We start from the raw sequence: 25336 nt of genomic DNA on the forward strand, positions 1-25336 counted from the left end.
CCCTACTAAAACGCATACAATACGAATACGAAATAACAAATTCGAATTTAAAACGGTTCGAACATTTTTAAAATCGAAATAGATAAAAATATTTATAACAATGTCTGAAATGTTATTAATTTAATACACCTAAGTATTCGATGAAAACTAAATCCTCTCCCTCTCCCGCCCGCAGGGGAATTTCGAAAAATCCCTTCTTAGTGTGCATTGACATGGCATACCCTACTAAAACGCAGATAAAAACAAAAAAATCATAAAAAAATAAATTTTGAAAAAACACAAAATTTATGGTGTTCCTCTACTTTTGTAACAGACTGTAAATGCAAAAGACGATGAAATTTACTTTTAAAATAAATATGAATGATATTTAATTTTTAAACGCAAAACATTAAGCATAGAATAAATTAAAAGAACACTAAATTAATGCTTATTTGTAGAACGAAACATGAAAAACAGGTTTTTTGGAAATGATTCATCTTCGATCCGGATGCTCTAGAAACTTCATTTATAATATTGGAATTATTTAAATTCTTCGCTCTAAATTTATATTTCTCTTCGAATAAACTTTATTCCCTCATTTACATCAATAATTTATATAACATTTATTTATATTTAAAAAAAATACAAAATAACAGCGGGGGGGGAAAAAAATCTATGATCATAAAAGCGACACATTAAAGCAATTTTTAGCAATTTTCAAATTTTTTACAAAAATTACAAATCAAAATTATAAAATTCAAACAATATTATATTAATAATAAATAAATACGTAGAATAATAAATATAATTAAATAATTTCGAAAATAAAATATATTAAATATAGGCAATTGGGTAAATATGACCTCATTTATAGGTTGAGTCAGAATGACGTCAAAATATGGAGGAAAAGCACGGTTTAGGAGAAAGGAAACGTCATCAGAACTATTTGGTAGAAGAAAAGGAACTTGTATAATAGATTAAAGTTATTGCTTTACAATTGGAAACAATGAAAAGTTCTTCGGTATTATATTCGCTCATTTTTACTTTATTTGGATTTCTTCAACAAGGTAAATAGTCTCATTAATGTAATTGAGTTTATAACTTTGATTTAATTATTTCAATTAATTTGTTGACATGATTGAATCTGATTATCTTTATATTAATGTAAACATTTAAGATTCAAAGTAATTAACACTTGATCCATTTCATAGTAAATGTCACTGTACCAGTCGACCCCCCTATAACACTGTTGATAATTCCGTTTTATATGAATTCCACGTTGTACGAGTCACTTAGATTTTACAAATACGTGAACCGTTCACAGCCCGGCACACGTATTTGTAAAATCTAAGTGACTCGTACAACGTGGAATTCATATAAAATGTTATCATCAACAGTGTTATAGGGGGGTCGATTGTACTGTAATGAAAATCTATTGTATAATTGTATTTTATCAAACATACCTAATAAAGGACCATACCAAAAGGGGGTGTTATAATAAAAATGATATAATAAATATAATAAACATGATATATCAGTTCTATTGTATTATACATTATAGACTGATGTGGGAGAAATGGTTCCAAATTCATTACCTTTTGTAAAAAATAGAAAATAAAGTCTAATTTTTCTATAGGATGTGATTAGTTCTCCGTAGCAACTTTGCGCCTAATTCCAAAGAACGGGAGATAACGAGGAACGATGGAGTACTAATAAGAAAAATGTTTATTTTCGGTTTACTTTGGAAACACTGAGTGTATTTTACAATTACAGTAAATCTACATATATAGTAATTCATATATTTTAAATAATCGATATGTGAAGTGACCTTAAAACAAAACCAAAACCGGTTTTTTATTTATATTTTAAAAGTAACCGAAATCAATGCCCCTTTTTTAGGTACGTTCGATAAAATTACAAATTTATCCTAAGTACGTGCGTTATTAATATATTTTTAATTAAAATATTAATAAAGGAAAGAAGAAATAAAAGTTTACGTACGGAAATTTTTATATTGGAGTATTCCGTATTGTGTAGATTTGTTTCAATTGAATTTTTATCGCTCTATATCTTAGGTTGTGTTGTAAATAAAAATAATCTATTTTCATGTTTTTATCAAATAATATGATAGTACTATGTTGTTAATTTATGTACAGAACACTTGCTAATATGGACTCTCGGTTATCTGNCTAGTTACTATTTTATAATAATAACTAGAAATAATTGACACACAACCAATTCAAATATACAAATGTACTTTTTGAACTTTTTTTCTATATCCTATTTATTACAGAATAACGAGACTTTCTTCTCATTGCCAAATTGGATCCCACGTCGAGAAGAAGAAGCATTGTTATTGTCTGTCAGCGATCCAACAATTCGGGACTACGCCCCGACGTCTGACAATTAAATCGTCATTCATTCACAAATTACGGAACGTTTCCTTCTCCAAACAAAACGTTCCTTACAAAACATACTTAAAAATTATCGTCTAATTAAACTAGAAAAGTACCATTAACCACGATGATAATTAGGAATGGGCCTTAATAAGAAATCGTTAACTCACCCGACAATAAGAAACACAACCATCGCAGTTAAGAAATAATTAGTTTGATAATAAAGGAGATTATTGAGAACACGATTGGACCATTTTTCCAAATCTTTAAAATTTGGAATTTGAAACCTTGCTGATTCCAAAATAAAATCATCCAAACTCCTCATCGGAGCAATTTCCACTTCCCCTGCCATTTTGGTTGCTTTTGCTCTCAACGCCCTCTGGAGTGTAATAATGTCGAAGGAAAATTAATATATATATATATAAATTTTTTTTTAAATCTTACTCATCGTTAGTCATATAACAAAGTTCTATTTATAGAGAAATATTGATGATTAGTATTATTGATCATCGAACCACTAGAGTAACAAATAGTGACGAGAAAAGATTGGATCTGATCCAAAACTTTTCGAAGGATGGAGATAAATTCTCCATCCTTCATCTCTCGTTCCCCGAATTCTACTTCTCGTCTTTAGGGATTAATTTCAAGATGGATAAGCTCGCTCGATCTAATATATTGTTCATTTCCAGTTAAAATCAATTCCGATTACTTAAGAATACAGTCATAGCCGTAATTACACTTCTGTGTGTTCCGCTCTGAGGATACGGGATTGAACAGAGCGGTGGTCTGCCATCTTATAAGCTCGGATATCCGGGAAGAAATCGCAATCGACGGAAAATTGCCGACTTGAAAATGTATTTAAAGAACGAATAATAATAATAATAATAATCTTTCTAGATATTTGGTTGGATTCTTAATGCTTAAATGTAACGCTTGCTTGGTAAATTTTGTGCTGGATATCTAAAAAGGTTTGTTTATTCATTTTTTAGAAACTCGAGCTTAAAAACAAATCGTTAAACTTCGAAATATTTTTCCTACTGTTTCGAGTTAATAAACTCGGTATGAAAGACTGTTCGTCGCTTAACGCGTTCAAAGAAGTTCTAAAAACAGTAAAAGTCTTATAATTTACTTAAGTGGGTGTAGCAGCTTTAAATCTTTTCTTTCTAGAAAAATTACTCTTTTAAAAAAGATTTTGTAGAAAATGAATTATTATTAAACTTTTAATATTACTGTTAACTTTTGAGAAAGGAATACAAACACAGCATTAAGGAACACAGTACATACATTATATTACATAATTTATTTTTACATAAATATTTGTGTATACAAGCACCATTATGCAAGCAAGTCCAAGACTCTCGATCGATAACTGCACAGATGAATTTTTCCTTTAACTGTGTAGATTCAGAAAATAACAAAAATGACTTATTCCAAAACTGCTTCTTATTCTCATCAGATGTAGTTTATCACTCAGCCATTCTTCGTGTTTCTCTTAACACTTTCACAAATGTAACAATTCAAAATTACACTATAAAAACTTTCCTTTCATAATTATGGCCTTGAAAAGGACCGTTTTTTAAAGGAAGTTAGTAATCGGGGGGGTTAAAGACACGGAGGAAATGATGCATTCTCTGGGTTGTTTTCGGATATCTGGCTTTAAAAAGAAATTCGGCCAAATATCCGACTATGTGTTCTCTCCTTCCCATATTGTACTTACGCAATCCAAACTTCGCCTCGTCAATTTCAACAGTCCTCCTCCAAGTTTCTCTGATGTCGACGACCGATCGTGGATAAGTAGATTGGTATTCTCGGTAGAAAGAGTATCAATCCACGACGGTCCTGGAGGAGAGATCGAGATGTTCTTGTATAAAGCTCTGCCTTGGAGGTTTCGTTAGCAATTCGGAAAGGATAAATCGCCACAGAGTAACGAGCAAATGTGATTCTTCGAAGAACGTCTCCGACCAAATAGATCTGCTCAATCCACATTTCGCTGGACGTTTCTTTGCCCGCCGGATATACTTTCCACAGTGAAACCGACCTCTGTCCTCCGCGCGTAGAGGATTGCTACACCGACGGCAGTTGGTATAATCACTCCAGATGCCGTGGTGCAGCATTACATGGTCTTCAGAGTAACTGACGACGTGAGGTATTCGTAGCACTTGTACTCGCAACCTGCACATGAAATTGATTCCTCCATTATTTTTAACAAAAAATTCGAGTTCTACTACTCTGTCTATAGATTAAAATGTGAATCGAAGTCGTATCACGAAGCTCTTTGACGTCCTTTCACGCGATCGATGCGGGAGGCAGCAAATGAGAAATCTGAAAAACAGAAGACAGATTAACCGTAACTGAAAAATCAACACTTGGGTAGAAGGGCAAAGAGTTTGGCTGTTTCGTAAGAGAAGTAAGAATTTTGGAAAATTCTCTACAAAATGTTTAGGGCCATTGTAAGATACGCACGTGGTGAGTGTATTTTCAACTAGAGGATACGTAAACAATACAAATAGATGTTTTGTTTCTTCACCAGTGTTTATTTTCCTTTTCAGGATTCGTTTATATTCCGACACTCTTCGTTTAGTCTTTTATAGACAATTTCGGCAGTTAATTAAAATCTCCTCTCTCCTGTCTTCCTCGGATTGGTCGTCTTCTATAAGACCGACTCTTCCTTACTGTTTCTTCTGGAGTGAAAAAGCGCATAGCTATAACACTCCTCTATGAGATATGAGATATGAGAATTAAAATCTCGCGACAAAAGTATTCACCGCGGTACAAACAAATGGGAACTATAACTAAATACTTAAAACTACTTATACTAAAAGGGATGAAGAAAAGATAGGCAATAGGATAGATGGATATTTGATAGAAAAGAACGGGTACCCAAAGTGCCGACGGTCTTGGATTGATGGTGGTGATATCGGAATTATATAATCTTGGAGAAATAGTTGATCGGCTAACTATCAGATATCAGACTCTCAAAATAAGCTCTCGAATATTCTTATATCGAGATATGCTTCTAGCTCCTCTCGAATATTCGCTCCGGTTTATCGTCTCCCTTCTTCTGTCGATAGCAGAACAAACTGGAGATCCTTACAACACGTCCTATCTCTCCAATGTCCAAGCAAATAGTGAGGTCTTGTTCTACCTTTAGCCCTCAGGCTACCGCCTTTTCTTTGTCTTGAAAACAGGTCACCACCACCTTAACAGGAAAGGGTTAGAGAAGAAGTTTCTGGAAGACGATAGACAAAGGAACTAACAAAGAGAAAAGGGAAACGAATGGAATACTAAGAATAACATATACAAAATAAGGCGTACGGCCACACCATACGGCATCGTACTCTTTTGAGACCAGTCATTGTAGAGATTCAGGGTAACTATCGAAATGGCCGGATAATTGTGAACGTTTTCTATGTATAAGAGTACATAAGATTACAAAAAGAAGAAAAGCCAACAAGAGCAATTTGAATGCAAGGAGGGAGAAAGCGAACAACGACCAGACGAGAATGATGCGGCCCAATACATCCGACATTGAGCACACAGACCGAACTATAATTTGTGTGAGCCCCGCAAACAGCAGAACGAAGTTGACACCCAACCGATTTCATCAGTATGACCTACGAGGTCGAAGGCTTGTTACCGTAAATTACATTACGGCAATTGACCTTTTGTGGCGGCGTATGTGGCAGTAGTTATTGTATATATTAATTTAATCATAGTTTAGAATATTTTCCTTTGTTCCTTCTCGATTCTAGAACTACAAAAAACAAAGAGCCAAAGGGACCTGAGGGCACGAGTGAGAGGGAGTGGTACAAGACTAAGGGGAAACCGAATCAAGAACAGAAAAAGTTACAATATTTTGTTCGTGTAGCTAAAATTACAATGTTTTCTCGCTCGAACGATTTTATGTTAACAATAATCAACGCGTATAGTACTAAACAAATACCTGATGATGTAAAAGTCCAAAATTCCAGTTGACCTCTAGCACAAAACTAACAGGTTCATCTTGTTGAATTTCGTCATTATCAAAATTCAGAGATAATTTGTTCAGAAGTCTTTTCTAAATTTTCTATTGGAATAAATTAATTTAAAAAAGATTCTGCTATCTTCCATTTACAGTTGACTCACGTAGTTCCTGCTCACTCGTTGTCTTCTTTCTTTCACGGTGGGAATCTCAAAAAGAATAGGAAGGAACAACCTTAAATATACCTTAACTAAAGGTAAGAGTGACTGCAAACAAAAAGTTACAAAACAAAGAAATAATATAAATAAATAAAAAATATCAAAATGGTGTTGTAACACTACAGGAGGAACAGTGCTCGTCTGATAAGAACTTCTTTCTTTCTTCTGCTTCTCAGTTTATACTGATAAGAACTTGAATACTATCAATAGATATAAAGGATAAGCAAAAGAGTCATCAGTCCGAGCGAATTCCACGTGGTTTCCAACCGAAAATGTGCAAAGTTCCTTACATCCCAGATATTTCATTCTTTTCTATATCCTATTTCACTATTTATCACTCTCCCTGTTATCTTCCCTCAGTTTAAGTTAGTTAACGTAATAGAAAAAAAAAAAATCCAGCAAGGAGCTACTTTACTTTCCATCAACATTTACATCTGCGAGTGTGGCATCATGTGTTATAATATTTTATAATTAATTAAAAACTTTTTATATTTTTAATTATTATAAAATGGTAAAAAGCTTAATTTTAAGGGCAGGAGTGGGTTTTATAAAAAAAAATTGCAAATTCTAATAATGAGTAATAACAGAATTGGGAGAGTAAAAAAAAAATGAAATTTTAAATCAAATCTCGTTGTAGCCAAGTAATAAACTCTTTGTGGACCAGTTTGAGTAGCATTAGCTCTATCAAAAAGACAAAACGTTTGATTTAAAAAAATTATCGCTGTTTATGGTGTGATTACTTCTTTAATTAATTTTATTAGAATTTAAATAATTTATTCTTACTGTTTTATGATAAAAGTAATTTTATCCGGATATGGCATCCTATAGCTATAAAACCGGTGTTCTTGTTATGCAAAAAAATAGGTTATATGGAAGTTCTTAGCAAATAATATCATATATATTTCTTAATCAGATTTGTTGTATTGATTTTACAGAGTAATTTTCTAAATAATATCGTAATAGCTTTGCAAAGAGAATATACGAACGTGAATATTCTTGCATCATATGAAATCAGGAAATAAGTTAACATTAGTTTGAGAAATTCAATACACACTATTATTTTTTTTATTACGCTTAAAAAGCCTTTTTTTTAATTATATGCATTATAAGTTCTATTGGTTTATCTAGTTACAGCAACGCGACACATGGGCGATCTTCCGAAGAGGATGCCTCCCGGGAGAACTTTCTATGGAAAACTGGTCTCTATTTAGGTGTTACTAACGTGAAGAAAACTCGTAAAACGCCACGTTGGCGAGGCGTGAACCCATAACCGACTATCACTGTTTAGTAGTTTTATCCACTCTGCTTCAGAGCTTCGATTGACCTATAGTAGGACGGTTGGATGGAGAAAATGACACGATCAGACATACTTCATAAACGAATTGAGCCATCTGTGAAAACTTCTGAGCCAAACCGGATCCGTATTTTAAATTAATCTCTCAGGGCAGAAGATTGGTGCTTTCATGTTCTCAAATACAGTATCTGGCTATCAAATACAGTACCATTAGCTATGTATAATTGATTAAATTTCAAGTTTTTAACACTGTGTAATAGGGGTCTGGGTGGTCTACACTATTACTTTATCAACCTAGGAGTCCAGGTTCAAGCCCGGGTGGATATCAAGAATTATTCATGAATACTTTATGTCTCTGAGAAAGTGGCTTAGCGTGGATGTCAGCCGCCTGGGGCGAAGGAAAATTTCGCCGCCCCCTTATTTAGGTATCTTAATTTAAAAGACTAAAATTCAGTTTCGTCACAGAATAAGTAATGAAAAATTCCGTGCTCATTTCAATCGGTTCGAATCGTAGGTGCGACAAAAATATGAAATGAAATGGTTCAAATTTTTACAAGATATTATTATTATTTATTGTGAAATTTTGCCCCTAAAAGTGGCGCCCGGGGTGGGCAGCTCCTGCCGCCCCCACTACGCTACGCCACTGCTCTGAGACAAAGCAACGTGAGACAAAGCCCGTCACTCACAACACGGCTGCTCCATTGTGGGCTTGGACGAATACACAATGGGCTTGCTTGAAAGGACCTCCTAGTGTCCACAGTGAAAAAAGAGTAAAAAACAATCTAAATACAATACTGTATTATAAATGACTAGCTGTTACTCGCGGCTTTGCCCGCGCGGATTTCGCAAGCAAACCCCATTTATATTCAGTATATCAACAACCATAGTAATTGTTATATAACACCTACCGCTGAGAATGATGATAATTGCCGAGAATCAAACGAACTATTTTCAATTTGATCAATTTTCTGGAACGTTTACAATCGTTCTATAATCGAACCAATATGCAATAACAAATTTGAATTTAAAACGGTTTGAACATTTTTTAAATCGAAATAGATAAATATATTTATAACAATGTCTGAAATGTTATTAATTTAATACACCTAAGTATTCGATGAAAACTAAATCCTCTCCCTCTCCCGCCCGCAGGGGAATTTCGAAAAATTCCTTCTTAGTGTGCATTGACATTTCATACCCTACTAAAACGCAGATAAAAACAAAAAAATCATAAAAAAAATAAATTTTGAAAAAACACAAAATTTATGGTGTTCCTCTACTTTTGTAACAGACTGTAAATGCAAAAGACGATGAAATTTACTTTTAAAATAAATATGAATGATATTTAATTTTTAAACGCAAAACATTAAGCATAGAATAAATTAAAAGAACACTAAATTAATGCTTATTTGTAGAACGAAACATGAAAAACAGGTTTTTTGGAAATGATTCATCTTCGATCCGGATGCTCTAGAAACTTCATTTATAATATTGGAATTATTTAAATTCTTCGCTCTAAATTTATATTTCTCTTCGAATAAACTTTATTCCCTCATTTACATCAATAATTTATATAACATTTATTTATATTTAAAAAAAATACAAAATAACAGCGGGGGGAAAAAAATCTATGATCATAAAAGCGACACGTTATAAGCAATTTTTAGCAATTTTCAAATTTTTTACAAAAATTACAAATCAAAATTATAAAATTCAAACAATATTATATTAATAATAAATAAATACGTAGAATAATAAATATAATTAAATAATTTCGAAAATAAAATATATTAAATATAGGCAATTGGGTAAATATGACCTCATTTATAGGTTGAGTCAGAATGACGTCAAAATATGGAGGAAAAGCACGGTTTAGGAGAAAGGAAACGTCATCAGAACTATTTCGTAGAAGAAAAGGAACTTGTATAATAGATTAAAGTTATTGCTTTACAATTGGAAACAATGAAAAGTTCTTCGGTATTATATTCGCTCATTTTTACTTTATTTGGATTTCTTCAACAAGGTAAATAGTCTCATTAATGTAATTGAGTTTATAACTTTGATTTAATTATTTCAATTAATTTGTTGACATGATTGAATCTGATTATCTTTATATTAATGTAAACATTTAAGATTCAAAGTAATTAACACTTGATCCATTTCATAGTAAATGTCACTGTACCAGTCGACCCCCCTATAACACTGTTGATAATTCCGTTTTATATGAATTCCACGTTGTACGAGTCACTTAGATTTTACAAATACGTGAACCGTTCACAGCCCGGCACACGTATTTGTAAAATCTAAGTGACTCGTACAACGTGGAATTCATATAAAATGTTATCATCAACAGTGTTATAGGGGGGTCGATTGTACTGTAATGAAAATCTATTGTATAATTGTATTTTATCAAACATACCTAATAAAGGACCATACCAAAAGGGGGTGTTATAATAAAAATGATATAATAAATATAATAAACATGATATATCAGTTCTATTGTATTATACATTATAGACTGATGTGGGAGAAATGGTTCCAAATTCATTACCTTTTGTAAAAAATAGAAAATAAAGTCTAATTTTTCTATAGGATGTGAATAGTTCTCCGTAGCAACTTTGCGCCTAATTCCAAAGAACGGGAGATAACGAGGAACGATGGAGTACTAATAAGAAAAATGTTTATTTTCGGTTTACTTTGGAAACACTGAGTGTATTTTACAATTACAGTAAATCTACATATATAGTAATTCATATATTTTAAATAATCGATATGTGAAGTGACCTTAAAACAAAACCAAAACCGGTTTTTTATTTATATTTTAAAAGTAACCGAAATCAATGCCCCTTTTTTAGGTACGTTCGATAAAATTACAAATTTATCCTAAGTACGTGCGTTATTAATATATTTTTAATTAAAATATTAATAAAGGAAAGAAGAAATAAAAGTTTACGTACGGAAATTTTTATATTGGAGTATTCCGTATTGTGTAGATTTGTTTCAATTGAATTTTTATCGCTCTATATCTTAGGTTGTGTTGTAAATAAAAATAATCTATTTTCATGTTTTTATCAAATAATATGATAGTACTATGTTGTTAATTTATGTACAGAACACTTGCTAATATGGACTCTCGGTTATCTGATGTACAGTACCTTGTTTTATGTTTCTCTTCGTGTTTTTTTTAAGGGCATTCGGTAAACTTGTAAAACTTAAAAATAATTTCAGTATTTGTAAGTTACATAATTATCATAATAATTGTTATATTCCATGTTCAAGGAGTTAATAAAGTTGTGTAAATTTGCTATATATCACTCAATATTCAAAGAAATTATATGAAGAAAGGATTTGATGACACTATGTATAGATTAAAAGACCAGTAAAGTAGAAAGCAAAAAGTCTTGAAATACAGTATAAAATAAATAAAATTCTCATTAAAATATAGACTTCATATAAAATAAGACAATCATATTTATATAAAAAGAAGGAAAGACAGATTTATTTGTTTACTGTATTTTGATGAAATAATTATAGCAACCAGCGATAATGATTATATTAAAAAAACTAATATCACATAATACTTTGAAACAAAGGCCAGATGGTATACTGCAATAACTCCTGATTATACTGTGCATGTTGGGAGACAAACCAAATGAGCAGTTTATCAGATGTATGATATAACCATATATCTGTTCATCTGTTTTGTCTGTTTTCGATCTTCGTGCAGACTTGCTTTTTTGTTTTTTTTGTTGTATATTATACAATGATAGTTTTAGGGTCAATGATTGGAATAAGATAGTATTTCTTTGCCAGTTCAATAGAAATTTAATGATAACTAATTTTTTTTAAATTATTGGCTAATGTGTTCTTATGGTTGGAAGACAAAACAAAGCACAATATATCTGAATAAGAGATTTAATAAGGGACTACTGTACTAAGAAATTCAAATCGAATGTAATGGAACTGGAAAATTTTTTGATGTTTTCATCATCATTACATTTGGTTTGAAATAGTAATAAAAAATAAATACTATCATGTTTTAAATGAGTAATGCAAAAGAACCTGACAATATTAAATGTCAGGAAAATGAAATATTTCTACCAGGTAACATGTGCAAGAAAGCATTATGTTGATTACTGTTATGGGAATTTTGCTGAAAAATTAGCAACTCAATGAATGAAGATTGGAAACATATAAAATTATATATTTAAAAATACCTTATTTTGCATGTTTCTAATCTTCATTCATTTACACATATACATGTTTAAAATTGTCACTTAATGGGATACTTAAATTACAATTACAAGAAATCCGATGCTTCATTCTGATATTATAAAGCAAATGTTAATAAGTACTTAATCAAATTGTTAGCATCACTTACTTTGGTTGATGAAAACTATATATTATAAAGAAATTTAGTGTATAATGAGCAATTATTTATTGTGACATTGTCACATCCTGGACTGCACTTTTAATCATATTTTTAATTTATTGAAGAAAACTGTCACTTAAAACAGGTTAAATTAGAATTAAAAAACACTAAACTTATAAACCAGCAAATTTTTATAACAAATGCAAATGTTTTCTTCACCCATGTTGAATGGGCATCATCGGGCAAACTAATCACTGAAACAAACATTGTCGGAACATCTGTGCAGAGGGGAGGTGCACATGTGTTCGGCAATTTCCTGTTATTTGGTGATTAGTTTGTCCGATGATGACCATTCAATATGGGTGAAAACATTTGCATTTGTTATAAAAATTTGCTTGTTTATAGGTTTAGTGTTTTATAATTCTAATGTTTTTAATTTATTTAATTTGAAATATATGCTCTCCATCTCAAATTATTAGTAATGTCTGACATCATACTTTTCCTTTAACAAGAGTTGTGCTGGTCATCTATTGACTGCTTTCAGGGGAAAAGGTTTGAATTGAAATTGGGTGACTTCTGGTCTGCATTGGACATTTGTATATAGTTAATTGGGGCCTCCAGCCCTAAGGAGTTTAATAGATGAAATTCAAGAGCAGATATGGAATATCTGCTCTTGAATTTCATCTATTAAACTCCATTCTCAAGATTAAGGAAAGACAGATGGATAGATGACAGTGGGAATTTATAGAGGTACAATTTTTTCAAATGCAGCCCAATCTGAAACTTTACTTGACATACCTAATTATGCTATTTTGAAATCCTTAGAAAATAATTTTTAATTTTCAAGTGAAAAATTAGTCCAAGAACGAATTGTTTCTAAGAAGGTTGTTTTCAGTTCTCTTGGCACTTGTCGTGGTACTGTACTTCTTAACAGTCATGTTACAAACATACATTATCTTATTGACATACTCAAGCTACAATAGACATTAAGGTTTGTCAGTGCATGTTGTTGCATACAATAGAAGAGAGTACAGGTGGCACAAGTATTGAATTTAACATCTATTTTATACAAAAATGTCAAACAATATTAAAATGTTAATATATTAATTTAAGAAAAGATCATTATTGTGGAATACTACACACAAAGATTACAAGAACAAAACAAACAAACAAAATTTTTAGTGTGGATTGATATAGATTAGATGTTAATAAATCATCTAAGGAAATTTAGTAATGGCCACACAAATGTTCATTGTTTTAGGTGAATCCATAGCTTTATTTGTTTGTGTTTAATTTGAAAATATTTTTCTAATAAAAAAAGAAAATATTACAATTTTACTAGTGTCCAACCCGTCTATGATTAGCTTTCAAGCATTAATAATTTGATGTCTAAGAATGTTGGAAAATGTACTTTTCTGCAGTATATATTCGTATAATGGACTTATTTTATGTTTGTGTGTTCCCAACCTTAATGTAAAATTCAAAGTATTAGCATTTTGCTTCAATGAAAGTAAATTCCAAAGCTCCTTGCTTAACATTAATTCTAAAAATGTTTTGTTTTAAAAAACATATATTAAATAAAAACTTTGAGAAAAAAATTTTTAAATGTTATAAAAAAAAACAGATCTTTGTGTATAGATAACTGAAACGAGTATGTAATTAAAATATATGAAATTAAATATTTATTAAATTAATTTATTTCAAATTCTTGCATTAAAAAACTTAAGAATTTGTAATGATCTTTTAGTGTTTGTAAATATTTTGTCTGTTTGGACAGTTTTCACCTTTTTTTTTAAACAAGCCTAAAATGTTTTTCAATTACTGAAATATAATAATGAAAAATAAAAAAATGAGAAGTTGCATGACTATGACTAATGACTGCAGGAAATGTGATATTTAATCAGATGATTGGAATAACAAATTTTCTAGATTTTTAAATTCTATTTATGTAACTGAGATAAAGCATAAATTACAAAAAACTCATTCAGATATTTTCATTAATATTACCAGAAGGATTGCAAATGAACATGATTAAATGCAATTGAGAAATCATTTTAAAATATAGTTATTTCAAATGAGGTATTTACTGTATTAATTTTAATTAAATTTAAAAAATTACATTTTTATGTGATATTTAACTTACAAAATATGTAAATAGTAAAAAACCAACATAGCTGGTTTTTGTTTTTTAGTGAAAAAGCAAAATTGGAAGTTTTCAAAAACTTTGCTGTTTGTATATTTAAAATTTGTCATTGTTTAATATAAAATTATCATTGTTTAATATAAACATTGTAAAATTATACAAGTTTATATTAAACAATGATAAATTATCAATAAATTTGAAGTTTAATTTTTTTTTTCCTAAATATTTTACAGTTGCATCATATAGATGTAGTAAAGAAATTTTTGGAAGAACAATATATCTAAATTGTCCAGAAGCAGGAGATTCTCCAGATAAAAAGTATTGTTGCGGAACAGAGAAAATTCGTTATTGTTGTAATACTGAAGAATTTGCCAAGACAATGTAAGCCTTTCATTTTCTATGAAATTTGTTTTTCTAATACGATGATGAATAAGTTTTTTTAATTAAATTTTTAAATTAGTTACATAAGTAAAGTCATACATGTATTAGGATGACCACCACCATAATAACATAAATAAAAATCCCATTAAAAACAATACAATGCAATAAAAAATTAAAAATAAGCATAAATAGTAAGATTAAAAGTACAAGAGTGTAAAAATTATTTTTAAAAATAATAATCAATTTAAATAATAGGCTAAACAATAGAGCTTTTAAAATCAAAAAAAATCATAATCTATTATTCTTTAAAACTTATTATTACAAAGTATAATGTTCATGTAAGTAGAAAAATAATACGATATATTTATACTTATTCTGTAGCTGAAAGAATATTTTTTCAGTATTTCATGTAAAGTTTTTTATTTAATATTAGGGTAAACATCAGGCTTTTGTTATCTAAATACTTATACTCAATGCAATAATGCAAATACAAAAGTGAATATTTGTATTTGCTTATAGGGATAATTTTGACATATGTATTTCAAATATTACGTAGTTTTCTAAATTGATTATCAAAAAATTATATTCAGATTGTATTTAATTTTTTTATCTTATTACTTCATTTATCTAAGCAGTTAGTTATTGATTTAATAATCTTTGAAAATTAATATCTTTGTTTCTGTTGGTTCTGTTTTATTATTATTGTTGAAATTCAATTATTTTTTTTAATTATGTTATTATTTCTGGACTTATATAAATATGTTTGTGTATATAAATATAAATTTCAAATAACATAAAAATCTGAGTCATGTTGATTGATTCATTAATTTATAATTTGTGGTCGTATTAGTAGAATTCTCTAATAAAAAAACAAGTATATAAAATCATTTTTTAGATATTCATAATTTATTATATTATTATGCATATCTAAAACTAATTTTTTTTAAATATTGAAAATTGTTTTTTAGACTTTATCTGAGTTATTTATTATATTGTTAAATTTACATACAATATTGAACTAGTCTAAAAGTGAAATAAATAAAACAAAACAAAAATATTGAAATTGCATTATGATTTTTTTTTCTTTTTAAATTTTTGGACTGCAATTTGAAAAAATTATAGACCTATAAATTCTCACTGTCAATTTCAAGAAGGGAGATAGATAGATGAAAGATGAGATCAGATAGGGAAACCTTAGGGGCAGGAGGCCACGATTAACTATACTGTATATGAACTCCCAATGCAATCCAGAAGTCACGTTATTTCAATTCAAAAGTTTTTCCTGAAAGGTATTAGATAGATGACCAGCATGACTATATTGTTGAGGGAATAGTATGATGTACAGGGGCAAGCCACTATTAATTTGATGTGGAGAGCATATATTTTAAATTAAATTATTCATTCTATTGTGATAAAATTCTTAAAACAGTGAAGGAAGTGGTAAAAAGTTGAAAATATTTCAGTAAATAAATAAACATGTACAAAACATGTTGTCTTCAAGAATTGTTTTCTGTTTCTGAAGATGATATTTTGTATATGCACAAATAAACGAGTTGCCGTTTGTTTTAATCATTTTAAAACCAATAGAATGAATTTGTTTTTTTGTTATTTCATATCAATAATTGTGTAAATATCACATGTTTTACTTCCAGTATTATTAATGTTTTAATAAGTTATGCAAGTTTGAATTTATTGGCAAACTTTTTCTATTTATAATTTAGTAATAATTATTAAGGAAGAATTTTTTTTTCTTTTAAAACATGTACTGAAGTTTTACATGCAATCTATGGCTTACATTGAGAAAATATTATACATAATAGCTTATTTTATGCTTCAACAGTTTAATGATTTTAAAGCTTCTTGTTTTTCCTAAAATAAAAGATTGATTTAAAAAAATTTTTTAGTATAACTGCTCTTTTAACCATAGTAAATAATAGGTGATTAGAAAATTTATATTGGATGTTTTTTTTCCCTATAGACTGAAAGTGCCTTCTTGATATGTCTATTACAGGTTTGCATGTGTCAAGTTCTGTCCTTATGATAAAAGACAGAACTTGATACATGCAGTATGATTATCCTGAAAATTTTTGGTAATCTGTCCTGGATATCTGAATGGGAGTCTAGGTTCTTCAGACAAGTGTTTAAGATGATTTAATCATCTTACAAGGAAAGGCAACCAAATAATTACCAAATTAGCAGAAATCATTCTCAGCAAAGAAAATAGCAAATACTCCAACACCTTATTTGCTGAGAAAAACTAATTCTTTGCAAATGTTTTTTACCTGTTTTACAAGCCATTTTCAATTGCAAAATCCAAGTTAATGATTGTAAATCAAATATTTTCAAACATTTTTATATTGTTTTTTTTTTTTATGTTACTCACTCAAATGACTGCCATAATTAATTAGGTTATAAATTTGCTTTTAATAATGATTAGATATTAAGTAATTTGGTATTAATTTGGAAAGTTTATTATATCTTTTTGTGATGCGTTCATTTAATTTAAATTTCATAATATGTTTAAATTTTGTATTTAAATTTTGTTCCAATGTTTGAAAATATTTTATAAGTTCATATCATATGGATGTTCTGAGTTTGAATATTAAGTTATTTTAAGAAATTTTTTTTAATCTTTATTTTTGCAGGAAAGGATGGTTATATTTTTTCACTAACAAATTATTTATTTTTCCATTTCTTTACTAATTTACTTTATTAAATAAATGAATTTGTAAATATATTTCTGTGCTCACCATTGAATTTATTAGCAATTGTAAATGATTACCAATACTGAAGTTACTCGAATTTGTTCAAAGACACACACTAAATAACAGCAAATGACTTGAAAGTAGAGATTACAAGCATACTGCATAGCAGAGGCTGTGGGTTTTTAATTAAAATAACAATAAAAGACAGAAGAAATAAAAGTTTACGTACAGAAATTTTTTACCTTGGGAGTATTTTGTAGATTTGTGTCAATTGAATTTTTATCATTATATATATCTTAGGTTGTGTTGTAAATAAAAATAATCTATTTTCATGTTTTTATCAAATAAATTAATATGATAGTATTATGTTGTTAATTTATGTACAGAACACTTGCTAATCTGGACTCTCAATTATCTGATGTACCTCGTTTTTATATTTCTCTTTTATTTGTTTTTTTTTAAAGGACATTCAGTAAACTTGTAACAATAAATTTAATAAAGAATTAAAATTACAATTACCATCTCATTGTACATAATTTTGCAATAACAAACCAGTACAGCTCCAAAAGAGATGTCCTGTAACAAAACCACTCTTGAACTACCAGATATATGGGTTACACTCTACAAAATGTTAAAATAATTGCATATACATTTATTTTATTTTAAGATAGCTATGTTAAAATACATTTTGTTAAAATTATAACATGTATATTTGTATTTTAGGATAGCTATATTTTTATTTATTTATTCTTCTATTCATTAGTGATATGCTTCCTGTTTATATTAAACATAAATTTTTTGAATTAATTTAAATTTTTGTAAATTACTACATGCTAAGATTTAAACCATGTTTTTGGAATCTTTTATTGTAGTTTGAATATTACATTATATATGCTCTGCCTTAAGATGACATTTTGAAATGTCAAAAGTAAGTAAGGAACCAAAACCAACATAGCGCAATGGGGACCAAAATCTGAGGAGTGGCTAACTCTATTTTAAAATCTAAGTTGAGGGAGAGTTTACAAACATTCTAACATAATACCTCTGAGAGAGTGTGAGGAGGTCTTCTCCATCCATTGAGGCATATTTGTCGGGGATCCTTTATGGAGCCGGGAACATGGCAAACAAGCCGTTGTCTTCTATGGCCTTCCTAGTATGTCTGCCCCAAGGCTTGAGTTTCAGCCCCTTTTATATGCGTGGTGCCTGAGAATTGACTCAGTGACTTTGATTTAATGTGTTCTAAATTTGAGTTGTGTCCAGGTTTTTTTCTGATGCGGGATATCAAGAACCAGACTATTCAGTGGAATTATTGCTATTTTCTAGCTGTTTTTATGACTCCTCTTATCTCATAATTCAATGTTTGACAGTTTCCCTTATTAATAATTGACTGTCTTGACTAAGATCGTAACCTAAGTTCAAACATCCTAGTGATGGTTGACTTTGATATTTGATTGGTTTTATCTATCAGAGTGTTGTGAGAAAAAGGATATGTGGTTTTTCCACTTCGTCATCTTTTCACCATTTGATCTTTTGGTCACCCTTTTCTCGGGTAGAATATTACTTTAAATATTTAATTAATTGGAAGTTGTTGAATTGAAGTATTTGTGATTAATTCACAATGAAAATAGAAAAACTGCAAAGAGTAAGACTATTTATGTTTACAAGTAAGTGTAAGTTTTAATACCACTGCAAAATCTCCAAGTAGCTAAATAGAATATTAGAAAACTATAAATTAAAGGGAATAGAACTTATTTATTCTATGAGAACTTGCAAAAATACAGTATACATTTACTTATTATTAGAGGTCGGATGAAAAGGAAAATGATGTAGATCATCAATAGAATAAAAATATCTAATTAGTAAACAAATGCAAAATATAAATACTTTACTGGTGGTTTATACTTTTTCCTATCAAAATTCATTATTTCTTACTTTCCTCCAATTCTTGAGAGGAAGTGTAAAATTCATGAAGCAACATACATGTCAGATGCTGAGTTCTTAGGAGATTTAATCATGTATTAATCCTCCAGTGTTGTTGAGATATTTTATCATCTCAGATAAAATTGAATAAAGAACAAATATTTGTTGTACATTGATTCATAACAAATATTTAATAAATCTTTAGACTTAAAAATTTAACATATTGTTACTGCTGATTTTATGTTACTGAAATATTTTATTAGTTCATATGCAATTTCTGATAAGGTGTATTATATAAACTGATTCCCTGAGCTACTACTTAGAAACATAACCTTTAATCATTTCATTAAATGCTTATTAATAAGGCAATTGGAGTGTTTAATATCATGCTAAACTTGTGAATTGATAGGTAGTGTTTACAGTATTTTAGTGTCATGGGGAATTGGTTGGAATTATTCAGATGGACTAGGAAATGAGTTAGTTTTTTCATGAGAAATGAATGAAAATACCTCTCTAATATTTGAATTTCTGATATTCAAATTATTTTCAGGAACACATTATATTTGGTTAACTGGATAAGGCTGTATACAATATTAGTTTTAAATTTTAAAAAACTTTTATGATGTAAAACTAATATTAAAAAGTTATGAGAAATAAACTCCTACATTAAAAAAAATTTATATATATATATTGAGTAGCATAATATTTTATTTATTTTAAATAAATTAATAGTTAGGCTAGAAATTAATAAAATTTGTTTACATTTCAGAAATGCCATTGGACTTATAATTGGTGTTCTTATATCTGCAATTGTTGTTATTGTTGTCATTGTAGTTGTATCATGCTTTTGCTGCAGTTGTTGCTTGTTGGCAAAACGTCGACAACAAAGAGGAAGAGTATTGTATGGTAAGAAATTCTGATAGTCTGTTTATAATGCTCTATAAATAATATATTAAATTTTTATAATATATTATTTATTATAAAATTTTACACAAGTAATGCAAATCGTGTTATTACTTTGCAGAGTGTAAAAATTGAGTTAACAAAATTTTTACTTCAATATTATTATGTCTTAAATAAAACCTTAATTCAAACATTTATTTTTAAAAGATGTTTAATACAAAATTCAAACTTACAAATGTAAAACACAAATACAAAAAAACAAGAAATATAACATATTATTTTTGATCTTCCTATAAGGATATATATATAGTATATATAGTAGATATATATATAGTATATATATATCAACTATATAAGGATATTTATATCCTTATATAGTTGAATTCCTGGGGAATGACACATACAAATAAATAGGATCTTTGGGTTACAATAAACAAGTATAGACAAAACAATATATTAAAAAAAACATAGGATTTGAGCAGATACTTAGTCAATATAAAATTGAATGTTAAGAATGTCAAAGTATTTAAAAACTTAGGAAGTATTTGTAATGACTAAAATATCCAACCAAATATATTTGCTTAATATTTATATATGTGCCATTAAAACTTGGAACTAACTTTTTTATGGAGTTCATGTACTCTAGTTCCAATTTGTAAAATGATTAGTCTAGTCCAGGCATGGTGAACATCGTCTAATGAATTTATGCGGCCTGCGATTAATCTTTTAATATTAGCTACTCAAGTCCGAATAGCTCAATGAAAAATTCTGATGCCTAAAAAAAAGGGGTGCCAACAACTCGCTGTGCATTTAGAGTTAATCCTCCATTACAAATCTCTTAAGTACAGCGTAGAATGTTGATAAAGCATGATAATGTGAAAAATGTATCTGTAATCTCTATGTACAATTTAGTCTCTACGGGATGACACCACAATGAGCTCTCGCACCACCTCAAAATCTTCCTAGAGCAGCCTCTGATTCAGCCTGTGAAAAAGTTCTCTTTCCAATTTGGCCGGGGGCAAAAACTGTTGGCCACCCCTGGTCTAGTCTTTTGGTGGTGGCAAGAGATTTAAGAATCTGTTATGATGCATCTTACAATTGAAGAAGTGAAGTTTAAGTTTGAAATCAAATTTTGAAAAAATTTTTTAACTAATTAATTTTATTATAAATTTTGTTAAGTAATAAAAAATTAGGAAAATAATATCATGAAACATAGTTTGGCAGCTGTTTCCATGCACTTCTGTGTATTCAGTAATTTTTCATTTTATTGCTGCATTATAATAGTCTTGAGGACATTTAAATAAAAAAAATATATTATTGATCTACTTTTTTCCTTTATCTAATATGCAAAGAATATATTCCAAATTAATGATTTTTAATAATATTTACATGNGATCTTTTAGTGTTTGTAAATATTTTGTCTGTTTGGACAGTTTTCACCTTTTTTTTTAAACAAGCCTAAAATGTTTTTCAATTACTGAAATATAATAATGAAAAATAAAAAAATGAGAAGTTGCATGACTATGACTAATGACTGCAGGAAATGTGATATTTAATCAGATGATTGGAATAACAAATTTTCTAGATTTTTAAATTCTATTTATGTAACTGAGATAAAGCATAAATTACAAAAAACTCATTCAGATATTTTCATTAATATTACCAGAAGGATTGCAAATGAACATGATTAAATGCAATTGAGAAATCATTTTAAAATATAGTTATTTCAAATGAGGTATTTACTGTATTAATTTTAATTAAATTTAAAAAATTACATTTTTATGTGATATTTAACTTACAAAATATGTAAATAGTAAAAAACCAACATAGCTGGTTTTTGTTTTTTAGTGAAAAAGCAAAATTGGAAGTTTTCAAAAACTTTGCTGTTTGTATATTTAAAATTTGTCATTGTTTAATATAAAATTATCATTGTTTAATATAAACATTGTAAAATTATACAAGTTTATATTAAACAATGATAAATTATCAATAAATTTGAAGTTTAATTTTTTTTTTCCTAAATATTTTACAGTTGCATCATATAGATGTAGTAAAGAAATTTTTGGAAGAACAATATATCTAAATTGTCCAGAAGCAGGAGATTCTCCAGATAAAAAGTATTGTTGCGGAACAGAGAAAATTCGTTATTGTTGTAATACTGAAGAATTTGCCAAGACAATGTAAGCCTTTCATTTTCTATGAAATTTGTTTTTCTAATACGATGATGAATAAGTTTTTTTAATTAAATTTTTAAATTAGTTACATAAGTAAAGTCATACATGTATTAGGATGACCACCACCATAATAACATAAATAAAAATCCCATTAAAAACAATACAATGCAATAAAAAATTAAAAATAAGCATAAATAGTAAGATTAAAAGTACAAGAGTGTAAAAATTATTTTTAAAAATAATAATCAATTTAAATAATAGGCTAAACAATAGAGCTTTTAAAATCAAAAAAAATCATAATCTATTATTCTTTAAAACTTATTATTACAAAGTATAATGTTCATGTAAGTAGAAAAATAATACGATATATTTATACTTATTCTGTAGCTGAAAGAATATTTTTTCAGTATTTCATGTAAAGTTTTTTATTTAATATTAGGGTAAACATCAGGCTTTTGTTATCTAAATACTTATACTCAATGCAATAATGCAAATACAAAAGTGAATATTTGTATTTGCTTATAGGGATAATTTTGACATATGTATTTCAAATATTACGTAGTTTTCTAAATTGATTATCAAAAAATTATATTCAGATTGTATTTAATTTTTTTATCTTATTACTTCATTTATCTAAGCAGTTAGTTATTGATTTAATAATCTTTGAAAATTAATATCTTTGTTTCTGTTGGTTCTGTTTTATTATTATTGTTGAAATTCAATTATTTTTTTTAATTATGTTATTATTTCTGGACTTATATAAATATGTTTGTGTATANATTTTTAATTATTATAAAATGGTAAAAAGCTTAATTTTAAGGGCAGGAGTGGGTTTTATAAAAAAAAATTGCAAATTCTAATAATGAGTAATAACAGAATTGGGAGAGTAAAAAAAAAAAAAATGAAATTTTAAATCAAATCTCGTTGTAGCCAAGTAATAAACTCTTTGTGGACCAGTTTGAATAGCATTAGCTCTATCAAAAAGACAAAACGTTTGATTTAAAGGGCAGGAGTGGGTTTTATAAAAAAAAATTGCAAATTCTAATAATGAGTAATAACAGAATTGGGAGAGTAAAAAAAAAATGAAATTTTAAATCAAATCTCGTTGTAGCCAAGTAATAAACTCTTTGTGGACCAGTTTGAGTAGCATTAGCTCTATCAAAAAGACAAAACGTTTGATTTAAAAAAATTATCGCTGTTTATGGTGTGATTACTTCTTTAATTAATTTTATTAGAATTTAAATAATTTATTCTTACTGTTTTATGATAAAAGTAATTTTATCCGGATATGGCATCCTATAGCTATAAAACCGGTGTTCTTGTTATGCAAAAAAATAGGTTATATGGAAGTTCTTAGCAAATAATATCATATATATTTCTTAATCAGATTTGTTGTATTGATTTTACAGAGTAATTTTCTAAATAATATCGTAATAGCTTTGCAAAGAGAATATACGAACGTGAATATTCTTGCATCATATGAAATCAGGAAATAAGTTAACATTAGTTTGAGAAATTCAATACACACTATTATTTTTTTTATTACGCTTAAAAAGCCTTTTTTTTAATTATATGCATTATAAGTTCGATTGGTTTATCTAGTTACAGCAACGCGACACATGGGCGATCTTCCGAAGAGGATGCCTCCCGGGAGAACTTTCTATGGAAAACTGGTCTCTATTTAGGTGTTACTAACGTGAAGAAAACTCGTAAAACGCCACGTTGGCGAGGCGTGAACCCATAACCGACTATCACTGTTTAGTAGTTTTATCCACTCTGCTTCAGAGCTTCGATTGACCTATAGTAGGACGGTTGGATGGAGAAAATGACACGATCAGACATACTTCATAAACGAATTGAGCCATCTGTGAAAACTTCTGAGCCAAACCGGATCCGTATTTTAAATTAATCTCTCAGGGCAGAAGATTGGTGCTTTCATGTTCTCAAATACAGTATCTGGCTATCAAATACAGTACCATTAGCTATGTATAATTGATTAAATTTCAAGTTTTTAACACTGTGTAATAGGGGTCTGGGTGGTCTACACTATTACTTTATCAACCTAGGAGTCCAGGTTCAAGCCCGGGTGGATATCAAGAATTATTCATGAATACTTTATGTCTCTGAGAAAGTGGCTTAGCGTGGATGTCAGCCGCCTGGGGCGAAGGAAAATTTCGCCGCCCCCTTATTTAGGTATCTTAATTTAAAAGACTAAAATTCAGTTTCGTCACAGAATAAGTAATGAAAAATTCCGTGCTCATTTCAATCGGTTCGAATCGTAGGTGCGACAAAAATATGAAATGAAATGGTTCAAATTTTTACAAGATATTATTATTATTTATTGTGAAATTTTGCCCCTAAAAGTGGCGCCCGGGGTGGGCAGCTCCTGCCGCCCCCACTACGCTACGCCACTGCTCTGAGACAAAGCAACGTGAGACAAAGCCCGTCACTCACAACACGGCTGCTCCATTGTGGGCTTGGACGAATACACAATGGGCTTGCTTGAAAGGACCTCCTAGTGTCCACAGTGAAAAAAGAGTAAAAAACAATCTAAATACAATACTGTATTATAAATGACTAGCTGTTACTCGCGGCTTTGCCCGCGCGGATTTCGCAAGCAAACCCCATTTATATTCAGTATATCAACAACCATAGTAATTGTTATATAACACCTACCGCTGAGAATGATGATAATTGCCGAGAATCAAACGAACTATTTTCAATTTGATCAATTTTCTGGAACGTTTACAATCGTTCTATAATCGAACCAATATGCAATAACAAATTTGAATTTAAAACGGTTTGAACATTTTTTAAATCGAAATAGATAAATATATTTATAACAATGTCTGAAATGTTATTAATTTAATACACCTAAGTACTCGATGAA

The 25336-nt window shown here is 29.0% G+C and overlaps 1 protein-coding gene across 1 annotated transcript; it reads left to right on the forward strand.

The window, feature by feature from the left end:
- Window positions 1-9689: 9689 nt before the first annotated feature.
- On the forward strand, window positions 9690-20304 carry LOC111623329 (protein shisa-4-like). Its single transcript, XM_023365865.1, has 3 exons — window positions 9690-9871; window positions 14597-14744; window positions 20139-20304. Exons 1-3 carry the CDS (start codon window positions 9811-9813, stop codon window positions 20287-20289), a joined length of 360 nt encoding a protein of 119 aa, XP_023221633.1. The 5' UTR covers window positions 9690-9810; the 3' UTR covers window positions 20290-20304.
- Window positions 20305-25336: the final 5032 nt, after the last annotated feature.

Source organism: Centruroides sculpturatus, unplaced genomic scaffold, assembly GCF_000671375.1.
Source record: "Centruroides sculpturatus isolate CEXI.00-Female unplaced genomic scaffold, Cexi_2.0 scaffold123, whole genome shotgun sequence".
NCBI classification, from domain to species: Eukaryota; Metazoa; Arthropoda; class Arachnida; order Scorpiones; family Buthidae; genus Centruroides; species Centruroides sculpturatus.

Bases quoted from the DNA above. Each gene is read 5' to 3' on its own strand.
- LOC111623329 (XM_023365865.1), top strand. From the start codon at position 9,811: ATGAAAAGTTCTTCGGTATTATATTCGCTCATTTTTACTTTATTTGGA. The intron at 9,872-14,596 runs GTAAATAGTCTC...AATATTTTACAG, and splicing joins ATTTGGATTTCTTCAACAAG to TTGCATCATATAGATGTAGT. The intron at 14,745-20,138 runs GTAAGCCTTTCA...TTTACATTTCAG, and splicing joins GAAGAATTTGCCAAGACAAT to AAATGCCATTGGACTTATAA.